General features: G+C 34.2%; 1 protein-coding gene and 2 long non-coding RNA genes across 5 annotated transcripts in view; 2 read left to right on the top strand and 1 right to left on the bottom strand.

Moving 5' to 3' along the window:
* Nucleotides 1-4,515, top strand: part of LOC147839691 (uncharacterized) — a 31,099-nt gene extending 26,584 nt beyond the window's left edge. Inside the window, exon 3 of the long non-coding RNA XR_015514829.1 lies at nt 4,306-4,515. This is a non-coding gene — a long non-coding RNA (uncharacterized LOC147839691). The remainder of the gene's footprint in view (nt 1-4,305) is intronic.
* slc17a8 (solute carrier family 17 member 8) lies at nt 277-23,427 on the bottom strand. 3 transcript variants are annotated; one of them, XM_087292227.1, is made up of 13 exons: nt 22,580-23,427; nt 17,747-18,002; nt 15,384-15,502; nt 14,143-14,257; nt 13,635-13,722; nt 11,823-11,909; nt 10,113-10,255; nt 8,559-8,708; nt 8,323-8,455; nt 7,027-7,137; nt 6,645-6,772; nt 1,620-4,517; nt 277-1,521 (listed from the first exon to the last, which is right to left on the bottom strand). In XM_087292227.1, exons 1-12 carry the CDS (start codon nt 22,675-22,677, stop codon nt 4,173-4,175), a joined length of 1,773 nt encoding a protein of 590 aa, XP_087148353.1. In that variant the 5' UTR covers nt 22,678-23,427; the 3' UTR covers nt 277-1,521; nt 1,620-4,172.
* Nucleotides 6,957-23,874, top strand: LOC147839690 (uncharacterized). The gene is made up of 3 exons (XR_015514830.1): nt 6,957-7,149; nt 13,970-14,012; nt 22,516-23,874. It is a non-coding gene; the product is annotated as an uncharacterized LOC147839690 (long non-coding RNA).
* The last annotated feature ends 2,148 nt before the right edge of the window (nt 23,875-26,022 follow it).

Raw genomic sequence — 26,022 nt, 5'->3', positions numbered from 1 at the left:
ATTACATGCACAATGGTCTGTTTTTAGTCAAGACCATAATACCATGAACACCATGGTGAATCCTTGAAACATTTGATTACAATTTATTACAGGTATTTATTTTTTATTTGATAGATTTTTGCTTTGATATATGGAAGTTACTTTGTGTGTGGTTGATCATTACAATAAAAAAGGAGTTACCATTCCCTTGGCAGTATGAGTGCAATGTGTGATGTCAAAACTTGGAGGCTACTCTTACCCAAAAATCCTATTTCTTTTATTTATTTAGTTAGTTAGTTAGTTTTATACACAGTTGTATTCTGTTAGCTAGACAAAAACAGTACAGTAACTATTGTCAATGAAGGACAGGGCTAAGACTGTAAAGTGGACATGAGGGAAATTTTAGTGGTCCTTTGCCATAATGACAAAACATCTAAACATTTTGACTTGCAGTGCTTACACAATGCTAAAGGGACGAAGCATTTTTGGGGCACTGACTGTTTAAATGAGAAGGAAATTTAGTTTTGACACATTAGTGAACTGTTTTGGGAAAGGAATGAGCTTTTGCAAGTGAGCTTTAGTGTTGTGCTAAACTGTAACAGTGTTTTGCCAAATGATTTTAGAATTTTGAGACTGTAATACCTGTTTCCTGTTTCAAGTCAAACCATTGGAGAAAAACTGTAATAACAAGACAGACCATCCAAGTTTTTTTTTTTTTTTTTTTTTTTAATATAATTTAGATTTGGAGCAGACAGACAGACAGACAGACAGACAGAAAGACACGTAGATAGACAGATGGATGGATGGATGGATGGATGGATGGATGGATAGATAGATAGATAGATAGATAGATAGATAGATAGATAGATAGATAGATAGATAGATAGATAGATAGATAGATAGATAGATAGATAGATAGATAGATAGACAGATAGCTTATAAGTGATAAAAAATATTAAGAGTGTTTACTATTTTATTTTAATTTTATTAATTTTTTTCTCTTTTATTTTGCTGTAATTTTTAATATCATGCCGCAGCAAAGATATTATATTTCAAAATCTGCAATACGTTACCAAACAGATGACAGTGTTTTGGGTGGTCGGACTAATGTGTTTAAGAATAGCGATAACGTGAAGGATGTTTACTCCCTCATGACACAAACCAGGAGATTTGCAGCTCGCTCCCAACAAAGACAAAGTGAGCCAATTTAAGCATCTCAGCATAAAATAAACAAGCATCTGTGCTCCTTGAGAAAGAACATGTCGTAAGATATCAGTCTCGCTTGAGTCTTCTTCAGTTTCTGTTCTTCCACACTTGACTCATTAATACTGTAAGACGCCATTTAAACTGTGTAGTCAAATGTACAGTATCTAAATGATGCAAACTTTCTGAACTACATAAAAACATTATTGTGGTTCTGCTTTATTATTATACCACTGTAAAAATTACGGTTGATTTCAATGGTTAAAAAAACTGTTAAAAATCTGTAACCTGGTTTACTGTTAAAGAATTTGACTCAACCTAAAACTGTAAGGCAACTTGCTGCATAGCTTTTTTGAATTGGATTAAAAGTTGAGTCAACTCAAAATGGCTGTGCAGCAAGTTGCCTTACAATTTTTTTAAATTTAAGTTGAGTCAACCTTTTATTTTTTACAGTAAGTTTCCTTCATATATATCGTAAATTACTGTGGTTATCAGTTTTCAGTTTTACATACTGTAATGTTTATTGCATTACTTTAATTTGATGTGTTTTACCATGATAGTGTTTAGTAGTTGTGTGGATGACAATGAGCACCTTCTATTACTTTGTGTTAAGCATTAGTTCATGATATGATTTTCTCATCAAGACATGCTTATGGTTATGTTTTTTTTTTCTCTGTGTAACAAAAATTCAATATGTAGATGTTAAGTACTTCAACCAGCCTGATCTCATGAGGAAATGTAACTATTTTATTGTCAGAAAAGTGGCCAATTTGCACAATTTCATACAATTTCGTTCATAAACCCCATACCTTACCCTGTTCCTCATTGTTGGATGAGCAAATTGTACTTATATGTACAAATAAATACAAATTAGCCACTAAATCAACAATTTCCATGAGAATGCATTGATATAACTTTAAGTTAATGAAATTAATGGAATATAATTACGGTTTCTATATAACATATTTTTAACTGTAAAATTCTGGCAACCACTGATGAATTTTTTACCATAAATGTTACAATTTTTGTCACATAGAATTTTATAAAAGATCAATTGAAAGCATTTTTATTATCCTCCAATAAATAGATATCTGTTACAGTGATGCAATGATAAAGTGCACATTTCAAACAATCATTTGGACATCAAATGTCTCTTTCGTAGCAGGTATTGTGGAAGAAAGAAATAATAATCAGGCACATTGTGGATGGTTTTTTAATGAGATCCATATTTAATTTAATATGTTTTTTGATACTAAAATGGTTAATGGTTAAAATGGTTAATGTATTCAGCCAAACATAAGTTTCCCCAACACATATGTAAACGGTAAACAGAATTATTAGATATTTAAGGCATTCAACTAAATATTCATTCCTTTTCTGATCTTTTTAACTTTCTTGATTAATACAGTAAATAATAGTTTTGAAGATTTCAGCAAAGAGGTTTGTGGAGCTGCACAATTGCATGCAAGAAATGCCTTACTTTTTTACCTCTTCTATGCATAACTGACAACATTAAAAACTTAAAATAATTCAATAAAAATGAACTAATGGAACTTTTGCTGTCAGCTTTAATTTTTAATTTTCTAGACTTCAAATTGAGCTTGAATTATGATCTAGTCATATTTTACAGTAAAGCTTTTCTGTATGTATCTGCTTTTGTTCTTTTTTTAGCTGCTAAACTGCATTAATGTGTCCAGACATTTTAGTTACACTTCAAAAGTATGAATGTACATCCATAGATGTCAAAAATCAAGTCAAATGGCATTTATTTAAAAATATTAAGAAAAGCACAAGCATATTTGACATAAATTAGTAACATAAGTTTGTAAATACATTAATATCTTAAAACTAGAGTTGCACTGAAGTAAAAATTCTGAATTTGAACACTGAAACTGAAAATCCTGGATCCGCTCGGCTGTAAACAAAAACCCAATCCAAAACTGCTTGTAGTATAAATGTATTATTTTAAAAAATAAAAAGACTTTTTAAATTAAACTCAACACATTATATTGATTTAAAAAAACACAAGCTAAAAAATATCCAGATTTTTTTTGGCAGAAAGTTTTTATTGCAGTTTTTATTGCCATGACAGCACAGTACTGCTATTCCAAGCAGCAGGAACAAGTACACTACATTTAAATGTCTTGTCATTGGCATATTTTCAGGCATTTTTCACTTTTAACCGTAATGAAAATGCCTTTTTCGGCAGCCTAATATTCAGTGCATCTCTACTTAAAAATATATAAATATAGTCAATATTTGCAAAATATACCTGGCTTTAAAAAATTGGTCTAAAATTATGTGTTAAAAATGCCATGTGGTTTGATATTAATTATCTATTGCATTCAGACATTTATGTGTACTATTGTTTGTGTTATTTAAATTTGGAATGCACAATCAATACAATCGAAAGGCCAGAGATCTAAAAGATTTTTTTCTATGTTTTGGAAGTCTCTGATGTTCACCAAGGGCACATTTATTTGATTAAAAATACAGTAAATCGGTAATGTTGTGAAATATTCAATTTAGAGTTTAAAAATAGCATTTTCTATTTCTGTTTTAACATATTTTATAATGGAATTTATTCTGTGATGGCAAAGCTGAACTGTGATCTAATGTGCCAAAATAAACAACCTGTCATAGAGCCATAAAACATTTTTCAAGATCATTTCATGGACAGAAATGCCAAAGGAACATTATTTTTATGCTTCTAAATGCCTAAACTCTCACTGTTTTGATTCATGTAATGCATCCTTGATGAGTAAAAATATGACTTTCTTCATAATGTGGATTATCTACTCACAGATCATTCTCATATTCCTTCATGTCAAATCATGGGGAAGCCATCCAAAACATTCTTCACAACTCAAATAAACGCTTGTGTGTTGAATATCAGTCAATATATTGTAGTCCCAGGTTTGGGTTATTTCTGCAGTTACTTAAATAAATGTTCCTACGTCTCATTGTCTCTGGTGTCTGATGTCAAAAAGTCATTGATACTGGGTCTGATATTCCCCATTTTCATAATGATTTGATTCGTGATCGTCTTCAGCCTGCATGGTCACCCCTCTCTTCTTCTTCCAGCCCTGTTTGCGGCCTGATGAGTTGTCTGTGGTTCCATAGGTCTTCTGTCTGGTTGCCAATCCGCTGTCGCTGCTGGGTTCAGTTTCATCTGCAAGCTCATCTTCACCAATGATGCCGCACTTCTCATCACTCGTGTTCTCCGGATCAGCCCAGTCCTGCTTCTCTCCAGACGCAAAGATAGCGTAGAAAATGACTCCAGTGTAATGCACCATGGAGGCGATCACGAAGACATGCTGCCACTCCAGGCGAGTCTGTTAAAGACAGAAATGTCACGAGGATACCAGTGAACAAAAATGGAACAAAATTTGAGAACAGAAGTCACTGATTAAAAAAACGCCTTTTTCTCATTTTACAATTTATCTAAAGTAAAAAGTTGAATTAGACAATTTTTTTATCTATTCAGACAATCTTTGGGTCTGGCACAAGCACTTTTATTTTAGCTTAGCTTAGATCATTGATTTAGATTCAACTGTAATATTAAGCTTTTTCTCCATTTTGACATACCAAATAATCCCTGGCGCTGCGCAAATGTCATTGGCTAGCATTTGCATTGGTATTTGCATAAAGCACTCTGATGCTTGTTAAATGTAAATGACCGATGTTAAATGTTTTTTAACTTTTGCAGTTATTAATGGAGGCAATGCAACTCAACGAACTCACAATTCAGTTTGACAGCACTTAACATCACTCCATTCAAAATCAATGGAAAGCAGTAACATCGACGACCCATGTGAACAGGGCGCAAAGGGTTAATTTAGAGTTAATTTGGGCATTACAGAAATGTACTTTTTTTAAAAACATTTGCATCCATATGACAACTCTGTAAAAAATGATGTTTTGACCGATCCTGTAAACATTGTACACTACCTGACAGAAGTCTTGTTGTCTATCTAAGTTTTAGAAACAACATATATATATATATATATATATATATATATATATATATATATATATATATATATATATATATATATATATATATATATATGTATGTATGTATAAAATAATAACTTGACTTATAGTTGATCATTTGGTATCAGAAGTGGCTTATTTACCAAAATAAAATATGATCATGCCTTGATTTTTAATTGTTTTATTAGGACATTAAAGTCTGACTTTGCTAAGACAAAAGTCTTGTCACTTAACAGAAATAATGTACAGTATAGAATATAAGGTCATGGTGCAGTGGAAAAAGAATTAATATGGTGTATGACTTCCATGAGCTTGTAAGACTGCATTCATACATCTCTGCAATGACTCGAATAACTGATTATTAAAGTCATCTGGAATGGCAAAGAAAGAGTTCTTGCAGGACTTCCAGTGTTCATCAAGATTGTTTGAATTTAACTTTAATGCCTCCTCCTTCATCTTATCCCAGACATGCTCAATAATGTTGATATCTGGTGACTGGGCTGGCCAATTGTGGAGCACCTTGACCTGCTTTGCTTTCAGGAACTTTGATGTGGAGGCTGAAGTAATAGAAGGAGCGCTATCCCGCTGAAGAATTTGCCCTCTGCTGTGGTTTGTAATGTAATGGGCAGCACAAATGTCTTGATACCTCAGGCTGTTGATGTTGCCACCCACTCTGCAGATCTTTTGCACGCCCCCATACTGAATGTAACCCCAAACCATGATTTTTCCTTCACTAAACTTGACTGATTTGGGGGAATCTTGGGTTCATGCAGGTTCTGATAGGTCTCTGCAGTATTTGTGATGATTGGGATGCAGTTCAAGAGATGATTCAGCTGAAAAATTTACCTTCTGCCACTTTTCCAAATGATTAACTAGAAGTCAAGGTATTGTTTGTTGTTCTTACAACTAGGATCGATGACAAGACTTTTAGGTAGTGTATTATGTTTACTAGGCAAGATGGCTATATATGTTGGTATATACACATACAACATATTATTCTACCAAAAATAACACTTTTTTTCTGTCTGTTCACAGTATTATCTGAATTATGTAGAGATAAATAAAAAAATTCCCTCTGTAAATATATTTGACTTTAATGTCAAAAAACTATGTTTATTCTGACATTTACCAATGTCCATATGTTTTTGGAAGAAGTGTAGAAATGTATACAAATTAAAGCATACAGCATATATCAAACCAATTTTTTCACAATTCTTTATGTAATATATCAACTAGAAAAGTACGACACTAACAATTACTGACCTGCAGTGTCTTTCCCTAAAAACCTATTTTAAACCCATACCGTAGAGTCACTGAGGATATTAATAAGGATGCTAATACATTTCATGTCATTTGTTTAAATAAACAAATACCCTTACCTATAGAAGTAAAATGACTAGAAGGAAGCTATTTGCAGGTGTTAGTATGGTAGCTAGTGTAGTTTTCTATCTGATAAAGTGATATACCTTATGTTTGGTCAGTGCACCAACGATGAGGGGGCAAACCATGCCAGAGAGGGTGCCCACTCCATTAGAGATGCCCATAAGAATACTAGCATAGCGAGGAGCTATATCCAGATGGTTTACGTTGAATCCTGTGTTGAAAAACAGATGTATTTTTTACAATTTTTTCAAAATATCTTATATTGCACATTGTAGCTTATTATGGATTTGATACTAAGGAATTGCATGTATTTTATACAGTTTTATATATGTGCATTATTAAAGCTGGCCATGAAGTATGAATGCAAATACTTTTCATTTTATCCTATTTTCAAGAAAAGGTTTGAATCAATCACAGCGAAACAGCATAAAGGATAATGTGACTGACTCCTGTCTCCTGTGTCACCTGATATGGCAAATCCACTGAAGCCCACTGCCAGGATGAGGAAAGAGATGGCCACTGCGCGAGTGTGTGAAAAGCCCACTACCAACAGCAACGTGGCCTCCATTCCAAAACCTGGGGACAATGGTAGGATCAGGCATCTCATACATGTGTTTAAAATGTTTAAACAAGTATAAAATACCTCTCTTTTTCAACCCTTTTCACTGCCCTGCAAGCTTTACATGTTTTTAATCATTCTGTGTGAATGGCCTCTTAAAGTCGGTGAGCACAGAAGCATTTTTCACTCCAATTCAGTTTCATTTTTTTCTGTAAATGTGCCAGATAGACAACCATGGCTTGCTGATTTTATTTATGTCATTTTTTGGTGTTGCATGAATTTTCAAAACACCAGTTTTAAGTGTAACCTTTAAAAAAAAAAGTATTTATGAACTAACTGTGTCCATTGTATAAATGTGTGTTTTATGGTGCATTTACAAAAGAAAATGTTTTCTACCTTAAGAAACTGAACCGGTCTTACTGCAAATTAACAAAAACAAAAAGAAATAGTTGTTGTAGTTAAAACACGGTAAACATAAATTTAGCATTGGTTTTGCTACACCAACTATAGTTTAACTGTTTTATTTTTCTCAAAACTGTGGTTATATAAAAGTTAATCAGTGCGTCAAAAGATTACATGGTTGCTACACACTTTTACTACAATGTAACCATGGTTAATTTTCATACAGGAAAAAAGTTAGGCCTTTTGACAACATTGTCAAAATCTGCAATCGTTGAATGTTTGCATGGATCAAGTAGTTGGTAATGATGCTATTTGATAAGCAGAATACATTTGTACACATCTTGTGGTAAGCAAATGTTTTTCAGGTACTCACAGATGCACATATTATACAATGCAAATACCTGATTTACTGATTTCACAGATTTTTATACACTCTAAAACTTGCTTGGATGTTTCAATCCAAATTTGGGTAAAATATTGGCACATCACCAGCTAGTTTATTTTATTTTATTTTTAAATGTCTTCAAAATTCAGTCTAATTTGAGGTAAAATTATTTCTCACATTGTTTAGAAGTGAGAAATACATTTTCAGCATTTTTGTTTTCAGGCGCCCAAAATGTTTTAGTTGTGTAAATTAATGAACAAAACAAAACTTGTTTAGCATTTTTAGTTGTGCAAATGCCCCTTAATTATTTTTTCTATACTAATTTAATATACATCAGCACTTGCATCGGATGATGGCTAAATTCTCAACCGATGGCATGAGTTTAAGGTTGGGCTGCCTGGAGAACTCTGCCTACCTCCACAGTTCATGATTTTCCTCACAGTTGTAGTAGAGAGGATTTTCCGACTCCTCAGGAAGTCAGCCAGCTGGCCTCCTATTGGCACAATGATGGTCATCACCATGTGCGGCACCGCTGACAAAATGCCCACCTAAAACAGCAGAACATCATTTACCCTAGAGTGAAGTGTATTGCATTTAAGAGCAAGTTTAAATCACAGAGGACTGTGAATTATAAATCACAGAACAATCCACCTTGCTGATGGGGAACCCGAAGACCTCTTCAAAGTAAGCTGGTTGACTAATGAGCAGGAGGTAAAAGGTCCAGCTTCGGCAGAAGTTTGCTACAATGATGGCATAGACGGGCATAGAAGTGAAGAATTCACGCCAGGGAGTTTTAAATTTCTGGAGAGAAAAAAATATAAGCGATTATATACACGAGTTAACCTCCTTCTTTATTGACCTTATTCTTCACCTGTGAGCGGGAGCAGCCATCAGAACCTGTCTTCCTGTCTAATTCATTTACATTGATTTTTAGAGGTTAAAACCAGCTTGTTATTTTACTTGATGTTGCAAACTGACATTTTTTTATTATATTATTCTAAATTTTATGTAAAGTCATAAACACATTTGTTTGTAGAGCAACTAGTTTAACCGTTTTCTGCTTTTTATTATTCCCAGTCATTTCTCCCAACTTAATTTGGCATTCTAAAAATACCTTAAAGGTATTTTAAAAAAATTCCCCATCATTTGAGAGGGGTCTGGCTGCAGACTCGGTGCAGAGCAATCTGAGCTGCATCAAATGCTTTTTAATGCGCTCACCCAACCCCACCCCTAACCCTACCCGTCACAGTGACGTCATTCACTCCATTGAGTGCATTGTGTCTGACATTGCATCGCTGAGTGATGCAGTCTCAGCTTGCATCATAAAGGCTGCATCCAGATACTATTGCATCATTTACCACTGACATCCACAGTAAGAAAAACAAATACTCTGGTGGTCAATGTTACAGCTTTCTTCAAAATATAATTTTTTGAGTCCAACAGTAGAAATAAACTCAAGTTTTGGAAGAAGTGAAGGGTGAGTAAATGATGAAAGAATATTCTGTTTTTGTTCATTTATCCCTTTAGCATGCTTAAATACTGAATATAGGCTTATACGTTAATATACGTACACCAACACGAGCCACTTTATTAGGTACACTTGCGCAACAATTCATTAATACAAATATGTTATCAATCACACTGCAGAACACTAAACTTATGCTACACAATGAAAGATTAGAAAAGGGCTGCCAGTTTAAATTTCTGCTGCAACATTTGAATTGGCATAAACAACAAGAAAGCATGAATGCAATCTGCTTTTAATCAATGTTTGAGAGTGCTGCTGCTGTAATTGTGTAGGGGAGATTTTCTTGGCACACTATAGGCCACTTTGTACCAGCTAAAAATTGTTTAAGTACCACATTCAATCTCACTATAATATCTATGACTTTAAGCAGCATAAAGCATCTAATCATGAAACTCAAATAATCTCAATCTGGTTTCTGGAAAATGTCAGTGAGTTTGCTATACTCAAATGAGCACAAGAGATTCAAATCATTAATGTGAAATGAAAAAAATTTGTTCTGAAAGAAATAAGGGTTCAACCTGGAACCAGCAAGTTGTATCTAACTACAGTTGTGTGTGTGTGTGTGTGTGTGTGTGTGTGTGTGTGCGTGTGTGCGTGCGTGCGTGCGTGCGTGCGTGCGTGCGTGCGTGCGTGCGTGCGTGCTTGCGTGCTTGCGTGTGTGTGTATACAACACGTACCTCTGTTGAACTCATTAAATTGGCTCCTTCCCCAATAGAGGTTTCTATGTAGTTTCGTTCCTCCTCACTGATGGTGGGATGTACTGCTGGGCTGTTATAAGCAAGCAGGATCCAGAAAATATACCATATAATGCCAAACACACCTGGATGTTAAAACAGAATCACAGATGACTAATAATTATTAAAAGTGTCACTTTTTTAACAATGTTCACTACATGAACATTCAACATGATCTCACATTTTACATAGTGATATTTTTATATGATAAGCACACAATTTTAAGGGACAAAAGGTACGCATTAAGGTGTATAAATATAACATCATCGAGGCATAAGACTGACAAAAATGTTTGAATGAAATTGTACAAATGTAAACAAACTAGATACTTATTCACCAAAACAGTTACTTGTTAAGCACTAGCTGCCATGAGATTGTATAGGTCTATGATTTTGTCCAAACTGTATTGTCCAAAAAGACTCATTGTCCTCCTTTATTTATGATGTTCATTCATTCATTCATTCATTTTCTTGTTGGCTTAGTCCCTTTATTAATCCGGGGTCGCCACAGCTGAATGAGCCGCCAACTTATCCAGCAAGTTTTTACGCAGCGGATGCCCTTCCAGCCGCAACCCATCTCTGGGAAACATCCACACACACTCATACACTACGGACAATTTAGCCTACCCAATTTACTTGTACCGCATGTCTTTGGACTGTGGGGGAAACCGGAGAACCCGGAGGAAACCAACGCGAAGGCAGGGAGAACATGCAAACTCCACATAGAAACGGCAACTGAGCCGAGGTTCGAACCAGCGAGCTGGCGACCTTCTTGCTGTGAGGCAACAGCACTACCTACTGCGCCACTGCCTCGCTCTATTTATGATGTTATTGCATAATATTCATTAATTCATTTTTTCCCTTTCGGTTTAGTCCCTTTATTTATCAGGGGTCGCCACAAGAAAAATGAACTGCCAACTTATCCAGCATATGTTTACACAGCTTATTCCCTTACAGCTGCAACCCAGTACTGGGAAACATTACATAATATTTATTTCATTCAATTCAGTTCCATTTTAGCTGTTCAGGTGAGTTCAATTCATTTCAAAGGGAGTAACTGGCAAACATAGGAATGTAAATTATTCCCATTTCTTCTGGTTGTTTATTATGAGTTAATAAATGTTTAGTAAACTAAAAAATAAAAATGTAATTATTTGGAATGAACAGATATATGACCCACTGACAGAAAAAAATTGAAGCTTATCACTTAGTTTCTCTCCTTTTTAAAATGATAATTAGTAGAAATATGCATTCATTCATTTTCCTTCAGCTTAGTCCCTTTATTCATCAGGGGTCGCCACATCGGAATGAACCGCCAACTTATCCAGCATATGTTTTACACAGCGGATTCCCTTCCAGCTGCAACCCAGTACTGGAAATCACCCATACACTCTCACACGCGCACACATTAACTACGACCAATATAGTTTACTCAATTTGCCTATAGTGCATGTCTTTGGACTGTGGAGGAAACCCACGCGAACACAGAGAGAGAACATGCAATTTCCACACAGAAATGCCAACTGGTCCACCCGGGGCTCAAACCAGCGACCTTCTTGCTATGAGGCGACAGTGATAACCACTGAGCCACCATGTCACCCTGGTAGTAATATAAATAATGTTTGTTTATTTTTTAACCAAAAGATCAACTCACCATATATATAGAAGACAGAGGGCCAGCCCACATACTGCACTAATATTCCAGCCAGTGGCATGGCTATCACAGCTCCTGCATAAGATCCTGTCAACCAGAACACACAAACACACACACACGCAGGTATAATTAAGAAAGTTAAATTAGGAAGGAGCACATTAATCAACCTGTACTATTCTCCTTGCGTGACAGTTCAATAATTTGAAGCCATTGCGGGGGTTGCCTCATAACTGGCAGTGCCAAACTCACATAATTAGTTTAGTTCAGCTTTCAGCGAGAAGAATTTTTAATTGTAACCTCTACATTTAGTTTGAAATTCTGACATTTTGGGAGATTTGTGCACCCAATGATGAGTTTTTTTTCTAGTTATTTATTCAAAGTTGTTAAACTATCAATACTTTAAAGCAACAAGTGCCAGACGACATGTGCAGATGCCTCAGACCTCACTCCAACATGTGCTTCTGCCTAAAGGACCAGCTAGCAGCAACAGTAAATAGGATTTTAATGAAAAGGTGTCTTAATGTATAGTTTATCACTGGGTGCACTTGTAAACCTTCCTATTTGGTGTAAAATTCTGGAGTAAGCTTTTGAACATAGAAGAGGGTGCTGTTTCATTTATGTCAACAGAATAAAGCCTCTTTCACAGAGAGAACCTGTAGCTGTGTTGAGACCATCTTCGTTTAGTGGTCATGTTAAGAGCGTTTTGAAGCACAGGTTGTCATGGCACATGGAAAGAGCTGTTTTTGTGCATTTGAAGGGCAATGCGCATTTGAATATAGATTCTAAGTCTTTGGTGAAAGTGATCAATGTGTATGATTTCTGAGAAACCATGAATTTGTATATTGTAGATTTATTATCTTTTTATCTACACTTTGTTAAAAAAAATAAAAAGATCTGTTCACTTACATTCAAAAACAATGGAAGTGTAAAATTCATTAGATGCATATCTCAGCAGAAATAAAACACAATTCTGGTACTTTTTAACCTGACACTATCTGGTAAATTAGAAAATATAGGACTTATTTGAACTTATTTGAGCTTTTCACAGATAAAGAATACATCCCTCTTAGAGCTAAGGTGTAAGATATATCTACCTGACAGATGTTTTTGATATGTAAAACAACCAACAGATATTCTGTGAGGAGAGCTGCAGGATTTCCTACATTTTAAATTGAAAATATTGATTGAATCATTTAGGCTGATTCACTCGAGTGATTCTAAACCACACGTGATTCATAACTGATCTTTTTTTAGTCCAAATAAATGCTCAAATGGTTAAACAAGCAAAAACTATTTTTTAACACTTTCATTGACAGCCTTTTTTTTTTTTTTTTTGCAAGTTGCATTGTCAAGGCAAAAAAAATCTGACAAAATACTTTTCAAATTGTTTATTTTATGAAATTAGATTTTTTTAAGATTCATTGATATATAAACGCTATTTGGATTCATATCTATAACTTCTAAAAAAGTACAATTATATATATATATATATATATATATATATATTTTTTTTTTTTTTTTTTTTTTTTTATGACATTTAAGCTCGGTATGTGAATGACTCTTTGAATTGTTTACTCGAACGACTCATTCAAATACTGATTCATTCTCGAACAAAAAAACGCCAGTTGGTCAGCGAAGTAACGTTAGCCAGCTTTTAATTAGCCTATGAATAGGCGAATAATGATTAGCTTCTGCATCGTTTGAAAGTATTTTCGTTGATAGTGACAGCAACATTTATATAGTATTTTCTCCGAATTTCTTTCATATAAAGAGTCTTTTTTTTACTTTAAAAATACGCTGTGACAAATTTACCACAGAACGAGGTAGTAGCCAGACGACTTCTTTCAAGCGGAGGAGCCCATTTACTCCACATCCCATGGCAGGCTGGATATGTGACACCCTGTTAACATAATGCACTGTTAGTATTAATACTTAATGTATTTCAATCAAAATGTCCTATTTATTTAATACTGAAAGAAAATGTTTGTCTATATAATCCCTTCATAAGAATCATGACTTAAATTTCAGTCTTTTGCCACTCAAAAGCGACTGAGAATATAAAGCATGGCTATTTTTATTGTTAATTTTGGGAGCTTGAAATAGTGTGAAATTACAATAAACCTTTTTGTTCTGCTTTTGTGTTACAGAAAAGAAAGAAATAGACAAAATGGTCTGTGAAATTATATGAGGGTGAGTAAATGATTCATTTACAAACAAATAGTAAACAATTTATAATTAAATGTATATATAATAACATTTTTCAATTAGTTAAAAAAAAACAATGCAACATTTGATGATGAGATCATTGTTGGACACTCACTTCCACAAGTCCTTGTAAGATTCGCACAAACATCACACAACCATAGTGAACCCTGGCAGCTGATGGAATAAACATGTTTAGCACTGACGTCAAGAAAATGGCTGCTCCAAACACCCTGAGATACAGAGATATTTGATCATGTTACTTCAATTATGAATATAAAACATTTAAGGCATCATAACTAATTTAAAATTAAGAAAGTAATAATTTCAGTAATAAACAGTCAGGCTCACTCCATAATAATGTTTTCTGAATAATTTAATAACCGAGACGCTAGTCCTGGAATTCTGAGAGACATTAAATATTTCTTATAATGAATAAGTGTTTCTCCTTGACATGATGTAAAAGTGATGAGTTAGTGACCCCTAGAGCAATTTCTGCAACATGAAAAGGACTAAAATGAAGATTCAAATAAATTTGATGATACTGAACTTTGATAATTGAAGACAATATTAAAGTGCATCATCATATTACACTGAATTGTTTGAAATATAAATGCAACCATAATTTTTTATTAATGTTGAAGTTATAATGCATTATTTCTACCTAAAGTCTGTAGATTTTTTTTTCTGCATAGCACTAAGCCACTCACTTATTCACTATCTTTCAGCTTAGTCCCTTATTCATCAGGGGTCGCCACAGCGGAATGAACCACCAATTACTCTGACATGTGTTTTATGAGGCAGATCCTCTTCCAGCTGCACAGAATTAACCAGTTTATGTATTTTTTACTTTAAATATTTGTAAAATCTCTTCGTTTTCTGTAAAAAAAAACTAAACACTTTGCTTAACAAATCTCATCACTGAATGGACATGATGTTTGTGATTTTAGAGGTTCTGCATGCTTTCACACCACTACATCACAGCATCACATGCAAGAGAGTCATTTTAGTTCATTCAGTAGTCCTTTATCTCCATTTAATCCATCCATCTGCCTCTTTTTTTTTCCAAAACAGTGTGTAAGTGACACTTGTAATATTCCAGTGGCTGGTGTTTCAGCGAGAGATCTACTGCTGGATCTTTCATTATTAACTCTGTCAACCACGTGTCCTCTTTTCCTGTGAGGCTTTTATTACAAGACTGCTATCACCCCTCTAATCAACACACGGCACAAATTTAACCCTCGCAGCCCTGGCCACTGCACTCGTGTGGATGTTAAAACACCTTTGAATGTAATATGAGAGTTATGTTATGGAACAAGAGTCTTGGCTTCAGTGCCTGTGCACCGGTACAAAACTCACCTGTTAGCCGCTAGTTTATTAGAGATGAAACCTCCAGGGATTTGAGTGACGATGTAGCCCCAGAAAAAAGAGCCATGTATTAATCCCACTGTCTCTGGATCCCAATTAAACTGAGCTGGCTAAACAATGCAAACATTAGAAGAGAATACGTTAGCTTGTAATTCAATTAAAAAGAAGAATAGAAAAAATACACTTTGTGCATAATATACATGAGTCATTACTGAGTATACATATTGATGGCCTTGTGAATATGTGTGTGCATGAATCATGTCTTCCTCTCAGTATCTCTTATAACAGGAAATTACAGGAAATTGTGGCTGCTAACTACCAAAAAAAGCCATTGATAAGAATTCAGGCTTGGAAAAAAAGAAGATAATCATCATTTGAACTTGATTGCTGTTAGAGTCAAATGAATTGTCTGTCTAGACCAAGGGTTTTCAAACTTTTCTAAACCAAGGACTCCATCATTTGACTACTGTATAAATGCTTTTACAAGCTTAGGGTTTTTTTTTTAGCATTCAAATGCTTCAAAATTATACTGAAACAAAAACATTTATTTTTATTATCGAAGTTAAACATTTTTTTATTTTCAATCAAATTTTATTTTTATATTTTAATTTTATTTGTATTTTCTGCATCTCTTAAAGAATAGAAATTTTAAAAGAACTGCATGTATCTGAAATAAAGATTAAATGTATTTACAGTGAGCTTAATCAATTTTATAAATATAAAAGCATTCATTCATTTTCTTGTCGGCTTAGTCCCTTTATTAATCTGGGGTCACCACAGCAGAATGAACCGCCAACTTGTCCAGCACGTTTTTACGCAGCGGAAGCCCTTCCAGCCGCAATTCCCAAAATACCCAACCTGTACCGCATGTCTTTGGACTGTGGGGGAAACCGGAGCACCTGGAGGAAACCCATGCGAACGCAGGAAGAACATGCAAACTCCACACAGAAACGTCAACTGAGCCGAGGCTCGAACCAGCGACCCAGCAACCTTCTTGCTGTGAGGCGACAGCACAACCTACTGCACCACTGCTTTGCCAATATAAAAGCAATAAAAGTAATATTGTAGCTGATGTCACAAGGGACCAACTTGTTACAAAATTATGTTTATTATAAATAAATGAATTAAATTGTAAAGATAAAATTACACAATTGCATTTTATTGACGCATTGAGTAGCACGTTCGCCTCACAGCAAGAAGGTCGCTGATTCGAGCCTCGGCAGGGTCAGTTGGCGTTTCTGTGTAGAGTTTGCATGTTCTCTATGTGCTTGCGTGGGTTTCCTCCGGGTGCTCTGGTTTCCTTTCACAAGTCCAAAGACATGTGGTACAGGTGAATTGGGTAGGCTAAATTGTCCATAGTGTACTGTATGTGTGTGAATAAGTGTGTATGGGTTTCCAAGTGATGGGTTGCAGCTGGAAGGGCATCCGCTGCGTAAAAATATGCTGGATAAATTGGCGGTTCATTCCGCTGTGGCTACCCCAGATTAATAAAGGGACTAAGCTAAAAAGAAAATGAATGAATGAATGCATTGTATTGTCATGTACATATATTTATTTAAAGTTTATTTGTTTGTGAAAAATACTGTGCATGTTTAATTTTTAGCAGAAATTTTCTTTTAAAAGTCATCCAGATGAAATTTACAACATATGTGAATGATACAAACACATTCGCTAGACAAAAATTATTATAAAAGTCAAAAGTATAAAGTAAAAATATATATTTTAATAATATTGTCTAAAAAAATTGTTTACTCATTCCTATTACTGATATTGTTATTTATTGATATCTGCTCATTCATTCATTCATTCATTTTCGGCTTAGTCCCTTATTTATCAGGGGTTCCCACAGCGGAATGAACCACCAACTATTCCGGCATATCTATTATGCGGTTAATGCCCTTCCAGCCGGAACCTAGTACTGGGAAACAACCATACACTCTCACATTCACACACACACTCATACACCACTGCCAATATAGGATATCAAATCCACCTATAGCGCATGTCTTTGGACTTTAGGGGAAACTGAGTACCCAGAGGAAACTCACACGAACACAGAAAGAACATGCAAACTCCACAGAGAAATGCCAACTGGCCCAGCCTGGACTCGAACCAGCAAACCTTTTGCTGTGAGGTGACAGTCCTAACCACTGAGCCATCGTGTCCAACTGATATCTGCTCGTTGAGTGTTATTGATATTCATTTCAACTTTGAGAGTCTTAACTACATGATTTTTTTTTCTTCTTAATCTTTTTGGTCACCAGTTAAAAATCCCTTTGGTCTTAAATTAACATGAGAGAGGAACGTAAATCTCATTTTAATATTTTTTTCGGTTTATTTATTTCTGGTTTCACCTGCATGACGGCCGTCCCGTTGATGTAGACTGTGTTGTTGTTAACCATCTCCACAATGGCTACACCAAGGTTACAGCGAATGCCAAACGAGATGCAAAAGCCCAGTCCACTGAGCATGGCGATGATGTACCGTTTGGGAAGGCCAAAGCACCCACAGTCCAATAGGGGTGGGCTTCGTTTAGGGGCTGCCACCGGCCGACCATCTTCTGTCAACTCAATGTTGTCCTCTTCGTTCACATTTGAGCCATCGATCTTCCTACCGTTGCATAAGAAATAGTTCAGAAAGGACAGATCCACCTTTTTCCTATCCCTTAATAATAACGATCAGTGAAGTGGGAGTAAGGTGATATTATACTCCTTACAGTTCAGCTTTGAATATTTAATAACATATATTAGAATTAACAAACAACTTTTAGTAGACCATGAATAACCCCAAAAACTCTTGACAATTCTACAGAAATTTTACAAACTGTATTGAGGGAAATGCATTACAAGTTATACAAGTTACGTAATAATATTACTTTTTTTAAGTAATGAGTAAAGTAACTTTCCTTTAAAAAAATCCTTAAAATTTCAGCATTCCTTAAAAAAATTATTTAATCATTTTTGAGTTACTTTTAAAAAAATGAAATGAGAGAATGCATTTATTATTTTGAATGCATTGAAGAAATGGAAAAGTGGAATGTCTCAATGGACCGTGATTTTACGTAACTAATACAAAAAGTACAAAAATAGCAAAAACATTGCTTTAAAGCAGGGGTGTCAAAACATTTTCTTATGAAGGTCTAGGCTAGTGGGCCGAAGGTAAATATATGAAAGTGTATTACATTAAAGTTGCCGTTGTAAATTCCAAATTTTTAAATATTTTTAAAAATTGTATAATCATATTAATAAATAAAAAAGAACACAATGGAGTTAACTGTCTTTTGCTTTGTCCTCTATCTGTCAGATAACAGAATTTACATTTTAATATAAAAAAAAATTATTTATTCATAACATTAAACAAACAAACAAAAGTTGACAAGAATTGACGATCTCTGTTAAATTAATTTTGCCCAACCTTTCCCATCATTCTCTCAGGCCAAATGAAAGATTACCATGGGCCAAGTTTGGCCCGCTTTTATTAATTTGTATATACAGCATACAGTTAAATTCAGGATTATTAGCCCCCTTGAATTATTAGCCCCCCTGTTTATTTTTCCCACAGTTTCTGTTTAACGGAGAGAAGATTTTCCCAACACATTTCTAAATATAATAGTTGTAATAACTCATTTCTATTAACTGTTTTATTTCATCTTTGCCCGGATGATAGTAAATGGTATTTGTCAGATATTTTTTAAGACACTTCTATACAGCTAAAATGACATTTAAAGGTTTAACTAGGTTTATTAGGTTAACTAGGCAGGTTGTGGTTGTTAGGCTAGTCATTGTATAATGATGGTTTGTTCTGTAGACTATCGAAAAACAAATGAGCTTAAAGGGGCTGATAATATTGACCTTAAAATGGTATTTAAAAAAATTTAAAACTGCTTTTATTCTAGCTGCAATAAAACAAATAAAACTTTCTCCAGAAGAAAAATTATTATTAGACACACTGTGAAAATGTCCTTTCTCTGTTAAACTTAATTTGGGAAATATAAAAAAAATATATTAAAATTCAAGAAGGTAGCATTATTCTAAATAAATCCTAAAAAAAAAGTGTTTTTTAAAGGTAAGTAAAAGCCCTAACCTGATTTCACCCAGCAGGACATGTTCCTGGATCAACTATGTTCCAATCAGCCAAAACCGAATTAAAGTATACATTTACAATTTATGTTAAGTTTAAGCTCAAGGTTAGGTTTACGCACTTCTGCATGATTGCTATCTAAGTATTATTTCCCTCTGATTTTGGAAATAATTTACAGTTAGGTTGGGTTTGAGGGTAGGGAATAGGCATGGATTACATTTTTGAACAATAGTGATGTTTTAGGATCAACATGTCAATCGGGAATCGCATCATACTTGGCAAAATCATGGCGTGCGAATGAAGGTGTAGCTTATACAGAGAATCATTAATTGCTGAGCTGCAATTACTGCAAGCTCTGAAAGAGATCAAGTTTCAGGGTAAGGACAGTAATGCAAAAGTAATTGATAACGCATTATACTCAAATATAACGCAAAATAACTTAAGTAATGCACCTATAGTTCATTTTTGGGCAGCAACTCAATATGTTCGACAATCTTATTATTCAAAACGATATATTAAAGTTCATTTGAATAGATGCAAACCGAAAGTGCAGCCCAAAATTCGAAACACAGTAGTCACGTGCTGAAAAGGTGGACAGTAAATAAGCTAAAGAAGAAGTTTTTACTGATGTAGATTGAGCTCAGTGTTGTCTGAAAGTGATTATGAGTGATGTACTGATGGACAGAGTGAATTCTCCTCTCGTTGGAGAAGGCCAGCAGGGGTTGCCAGAGTTTGCCGTCGAAAAGGTCAGGCTGCATTCGGTTCTCCTTCCCTTTCGCCACACGCACCTGTTCCATTACTGAACCTTCACCATTTCTCTCATCCTCCACCTCACATGAATTACTTTCATCTGTCCATTTTGAAACGCACACCTGAGTTCTTGCACACACAGAGAAAGCAGCTCACTAAAAGCTGAATACTGCGGGATTGAGGATCAAGAGGAATCAGAGCCGTCCATGATCTTTGTGAAGCATTGTTAATGGACATAAGCTATACTTTAAGACAAAGTCCTGCTCTGAAATTTAATTTTTTTTAACTGCAAATAATGCATGCACATTTAAATCAGAAACTGTCTTTTAAGTTTTGGTGTCAATGAATTCCATACTTTTTTTTTTTTTTTAGATTCATCTGAACTTTAGAATTGTCATAAGATTTAATAACATTATAAAAATAATGTCAAATAAAACTTATGACAAGATGTGGCCGGACATTGTAACCTGCAATTGAATATCACCACTAACATCATAAAGACATGTTGTACACTGTGTGGACACAAGGATTATAATAGAACACATAATAAAGATCCAGTCAAGAATAGCAAATAAAAAAAAAGCTTGTTCTGCAAACAGCCACTATACTTATAACATAATTGATGATATTTAATATGTAACGGATTTAATAGCATGTGTTGCTTTTTTGGAAATGGCCTTGCTTATGAGCTGCAAATATACTTTTCTAGCAATTAAAATGTACAATAACAGTTCTGTACCATTTGAACACACTTTGAAAGCAAGAAAAATCAAAGCAGGAATTATGATAAATATTGCATTGCTTGAACATTTTTCAGTGTTCACCATAGACTAAATCAAAAAATGCTTATATATATTCCATTTGATATATTATGCGTCATTTAACATGCGTATATCCCACTGTTTAAAGAGGTTTCCTGACAATATAACACAGACACAGGAAATTATTTACATTATCTCACATATTAAGCTGTTTAATACAAAATACTTTTAAGATACATACAGCTGAAGTCAGAATTATTAGCCCCCCTGAATTATTGTCCCCCCTGTTTAATTTTTTCCCCAATTTCTGTTTAACGGAGAGAAGATTTTTTTCAACACATTTCTAAGTATAAAAGTTTTAATAACTCATTTCTAATAACTGATTTTTTTTTTTATCTCTGCCATGAAGACAGTACAAAATATTTGACTAGATATTTTTAAGACACTTCAATACAGCTTAAAATGACATTTAAAGGCTTAACTAGGTTAATTATGTTAATAGGCACTTAGGCAAGTTATTGTAAAACAATGGTTTGTTCTATAGACTATGGAAAAAATAGCTTTAAGGGGCTAATTATTCTGACTTTAAAATTGTGTTTAAAGAATTAAAAACTGCTTTTATTCTAGCCAAAATAAAACAAATAAGACTTTCTCCAGAAGAAAAAATATTATCAGACATACTGTGAAAATTTTCTTGCTCTGTAAAACATCAAATTCAAGGGCGGGCTAATAAATCAACTGTATATACTAGGTGGAGTCCTCAAGTTTTTAATCTCTTCAGAGGCACTGGATATTAAATATGAATGAATACACCTAGAAAGCAATAGAACATTTTAGAATTTTGAAGGTTCAGAGTATATAGGGTTTTGCATGATAACGGTGTTATTGCTAGATTTTCTAAGAAGCAAACAAATTTCAGCAGCTATTTTTTCAGAAAGGCTGATAAAAAAATCTAAAATATAAATTTTGTTTATTATTTTATAGTGATATAATTGAGGCTTTAAAAGATCATTTAAATGATTTTGTTAACGCATTTTAGCTGAAAAATATTTAAAAAATGAATCATATAAAATATTTTTCAATAAATTATTATGCAATAACATTTTTGAAATTTTTATTCCTTTGTTTGAAAAACAAATTAAGAGTTCAGATGCAAAAACCTCTTTCTCTTAAAATGAGCAATTTTTTCTCAGCCTCCTGTGTGTATGTTACAGTAATTCACTTTAAAGGCGATGAAATAACTTATTTGTCACTATAAAAATACAATTTCTGAGCCTAGACACAAGAGTCTAAGAAAAATGGTAATATTAGAAGAAAATATCAAATGACATTGAGGTTTTTACATCTAAACTCTAATTAGTGAAGTTAAAATGCTGATGTTATTAACACTACTAAATAGTTTTTTTATTATTAATTAATTAAATTAATTATTATTATACATATATACATAACTCTTTTTAAACATCAAGTAACTAATAATTTCATCAAATATGTTCTATTTTCTTCTTTACTTGATTCTATATTTCTTTCAGAACCAAAACCACGTACCGCAAGCAATCATCTTCTCATATAGCCTCAAATCAGCTTCACACTTACTTCTGCAGGTTCCCCAGAGAGTCGCCCACATTATTCTTCAGCTCCTCCTTCCCCGGGTTGAGCTTTTCCTTCAGACCCGCAAACCCCCCCAGTGGCATCTCTCCTTCCCTTTCACGTCTGTCCCTCAAACACTCTCAGAAAAACAGAGCCAGGCGTCCACTAAACGCCGGTGCGCATCCTCTCCTGCACTGGACTGAGCGGATCGAGGAGGAGGAGAGAAATTCAGACGCCGACACACACAAACAAGAGGAGGGACTTTGCTTTCCAAGATCCTTCATTCGGTTTTATCCGCAGAACATCCAGAAACGAACCACAAATTGGGAATCCGAGTTCACTGAATCAGCATCTCAAAAAGTTAGACATCAATAATGGAAAGTCCGTCGTTCTCCTTGTTGGACAGTGACTGAAGAACACCTGACTTTTCCCTCCCTCATTGCAAAGCAGGCCAAAAAGAGTGACTCTAGCAGAGCTCATTTAATATTGATGGGCAAGTCAAGGATCGCAGGCGAGGGGTTGTTTGATATGAGCAGGTGTAATGAAACACCTCATCCTCTATAGTCCCCGTCTAACCCGTATCCCAAAAAAAATGTTCCAGGGGTTCACAGGTCAAGCGTATCAACGTCAACAACCAAACATTGTGAGGGATCGATGGGCTGTAGCTGATGTTGAAAAGGTGCATTTGTATTGTAATTCTGTTGCTGGAGAACTTCACCTTTTTCTCCACGAAAGCCTCTTTTGTGCAATAATCATCAAAAATGCAGCATGCTTTAAAAATTCAGATATTGAGGTGTAAAAAATTCATTATAGTCTGTGTGGTGTTGCGCTAGACTCTCAGGCTGTGTTTCACTGATGCTTGTTCTTCAGTTCTTCAGTTTACATTGAGGAAAATCTGGCACATAATGGGCTGCCAAAGACTGAAGTCAGGATTGACTGTGAGAATTCAAGATTTACTGTGTTCTCATACAAAAAACAGGTATTTGAAAATGACTATGAAGAGGTTTTGATTACACTGTGCTGGTTTGCAGGAATAAACACCAGGGGTTAATTGATTTCAACACCAAATAGAATTGTTCTTAAGCAATGGACACCACCCTAAAATCCAAAAGGCTATTTATACTGGAAAAAAAATATTTAAAAAATGTAATTAAAATATACTTTTAAAAGGAAAGGTCTAGTTTCTGTTAAGTTATATTAATATATTTTAACTTTACTGTCAAACTGTATTTTCTATTTTATATACATTTTTAGTTTATGGAATACAAGGAATTAAATTAATTGATATTTATTGTTTATTTAATCATTTTGCATTTATTTGTTTCTTATTTTTGTATTATTTATTTTATAATTATCATCATTCTACAATTAAACCCAGTGTTTCTTTAAGTTATTATAGTTGCCTTAATTAAATGATTATTTATTATTGAATTATTATATATAAATATATATATATATATATATATATATATATATATATATATATATATATATATATATATATATATATATGTGTGTGTGTGTGTGTGTGTGTGTGTGTGTGTGTGTGTGTGTGTGTGTGTGTGTGTGTGTGTGTGTGTGTGTATATATATATGTGTGTGTGTGTGTGTATATATGTGTGTGTGTGTGTGTTTGCATTATTAATGCCTTTTCTCCAATCCTTTTTATGGACAACGCAGGTGGCGCCCACTTGTGGCCATCTGGGGGTCCCCAGACCCTATTTTGAAAAACCTCGAACTACACTGTGGTGTTGTGTTAACTACTGCCATTCATTCATTCATTTTCTTTTCAGCTTAGTCCCTGATTTATCAGTGGTAGTTTAATTAACCGCTAACTACCTTGGCTAATGTTTTATGCATCCTTCCAGCTGCACTCCATACACTGGGAAACACTCATAGACTCTCACTCACACACTCGTACACTGTGGTCATTGTAGTTCAATTCACGTATCACATCTTTTTAAACTGAGGACTAAGATCTAAACAGGTCCTGTTTTATTTTATATTATTGTTATTGGTTCCGCCACAAGAGTACTCATTAGGCAGGGGAAAAAATATTTTATTACACTTTTTAAATTACTCCACTGTTTTATTCCAGCATGTATTTTCATTTATTTATCTGATTTTTTGACATATCAATGTTTGGTCTTTATTGGCAAAAATATATGGATATAGATAATCAGAGTTTGCATGTTTTCCCCGTTTCACATGGGTTTCCTCTGGGTGCTCCGCTCCAGACATGTGGTACTGTATAGTTGAATTGAATTAGCTGAATTGGCTGTAGTGTATGAATGTGGGTGTTTCCCAGTGTTGGGTTGAGGCTGGATAGGCATCCGCTATGTAAAGCATATGATGGATAAGTTGACGGCTCATTCCGCTGTGATGGTCCCTGATTAATAAAGGGACTAAGCCAAAAAAAAAATTAATGAATGAAATTGGCTGTATGTGTATGTGTAGGTGTGTGTGTGTGTGTGTGTGTGTGTGTGTGTGTGTGTGTGTGTGTATGGATGTTTCCCAGTACTGGGTTGCAGCATAGAAGGGTATCCGCTGCATAAAACATATGCTGAATAAGTTGGCGGTTCATTCTGCTGTGGTGACCCCTGGTGAATAAAAGGACTAGCTGAAGGAAAATGAAAGAATGAATGATCTGCTTGTCCAATTGAAATTTGTTTTTAAAGAATAGAGGGACATCTAGTGGTTAATAGGAGCCAGTGTGCAGCTGTCAGGCAGGTTATTTTTATCCCATAAACTAAATTTCTTAGTCTTGACAATTTACATTTACAAAAAACATACATTTTTTATTTTTACAGTACCCATAAACACACAACACTGGCAGCAAAATTGTTGCACCATATACCCTGACAATATATTGTATTTTGGACTTCCAAAATGTTCATTAAAGGACACTTAAGCTGCATAAATTTGTTTTAAAATCAAAAGTAATAGAACAGAGATAAAGATCCATAATGCAACATAAATGTATAAATAAACTTAAATAAAGCAGCATGATTCAAGAACAATTTCCATTAGTTATACAGCTGTTAATAAACATTTTTACAGTGTCATGTTTCTTGTGTTAATGCAGTTTCAGGACATCAAATCTTTGCTGCCCAGTAACATCTGCTAGTGGATTAAATTTGGTTTGATGAATTCAATTGAAGCATTTGTTGTCTTGGGTTTGTTTCCCAGAAAAAGCAAAAAACTGAGTGCAATATTGAACTAGCATATATATATATATATATATATATATATATATATATATATATATATATATATATATATATATATATATATATATATATATTTTTTTTTTTATTGATTGATTGATTGATTGATTGATTGATTGATTGATTCCCAGAATGTTCTGAAAATGTTTTACTATTAGGAAACATTATATTTTAAGTCATTTAAAAATAACCTCACTGCAGTACTTGGTTAACTTTATTAACT

Source organism: Danio rerio, chromosome 18, assembly GCF_052040795.2.
Source record: "Danio rerio strain M-AB ecotype USA chromosome 18, GRCz13ab, whole genome shotgun sequence".
NCBI classification, from domain to species: Eukaryota; Metazoa; Chordata; class Actinopteri; order Cypriniformes; family Danionidae; genus Danio; species Danio rerio.
The sequence above is the reverse complement of the archived record's forward strand: the minus strand, read 5'-3'. Positions and strand labels throughout refer to the sequence as shown.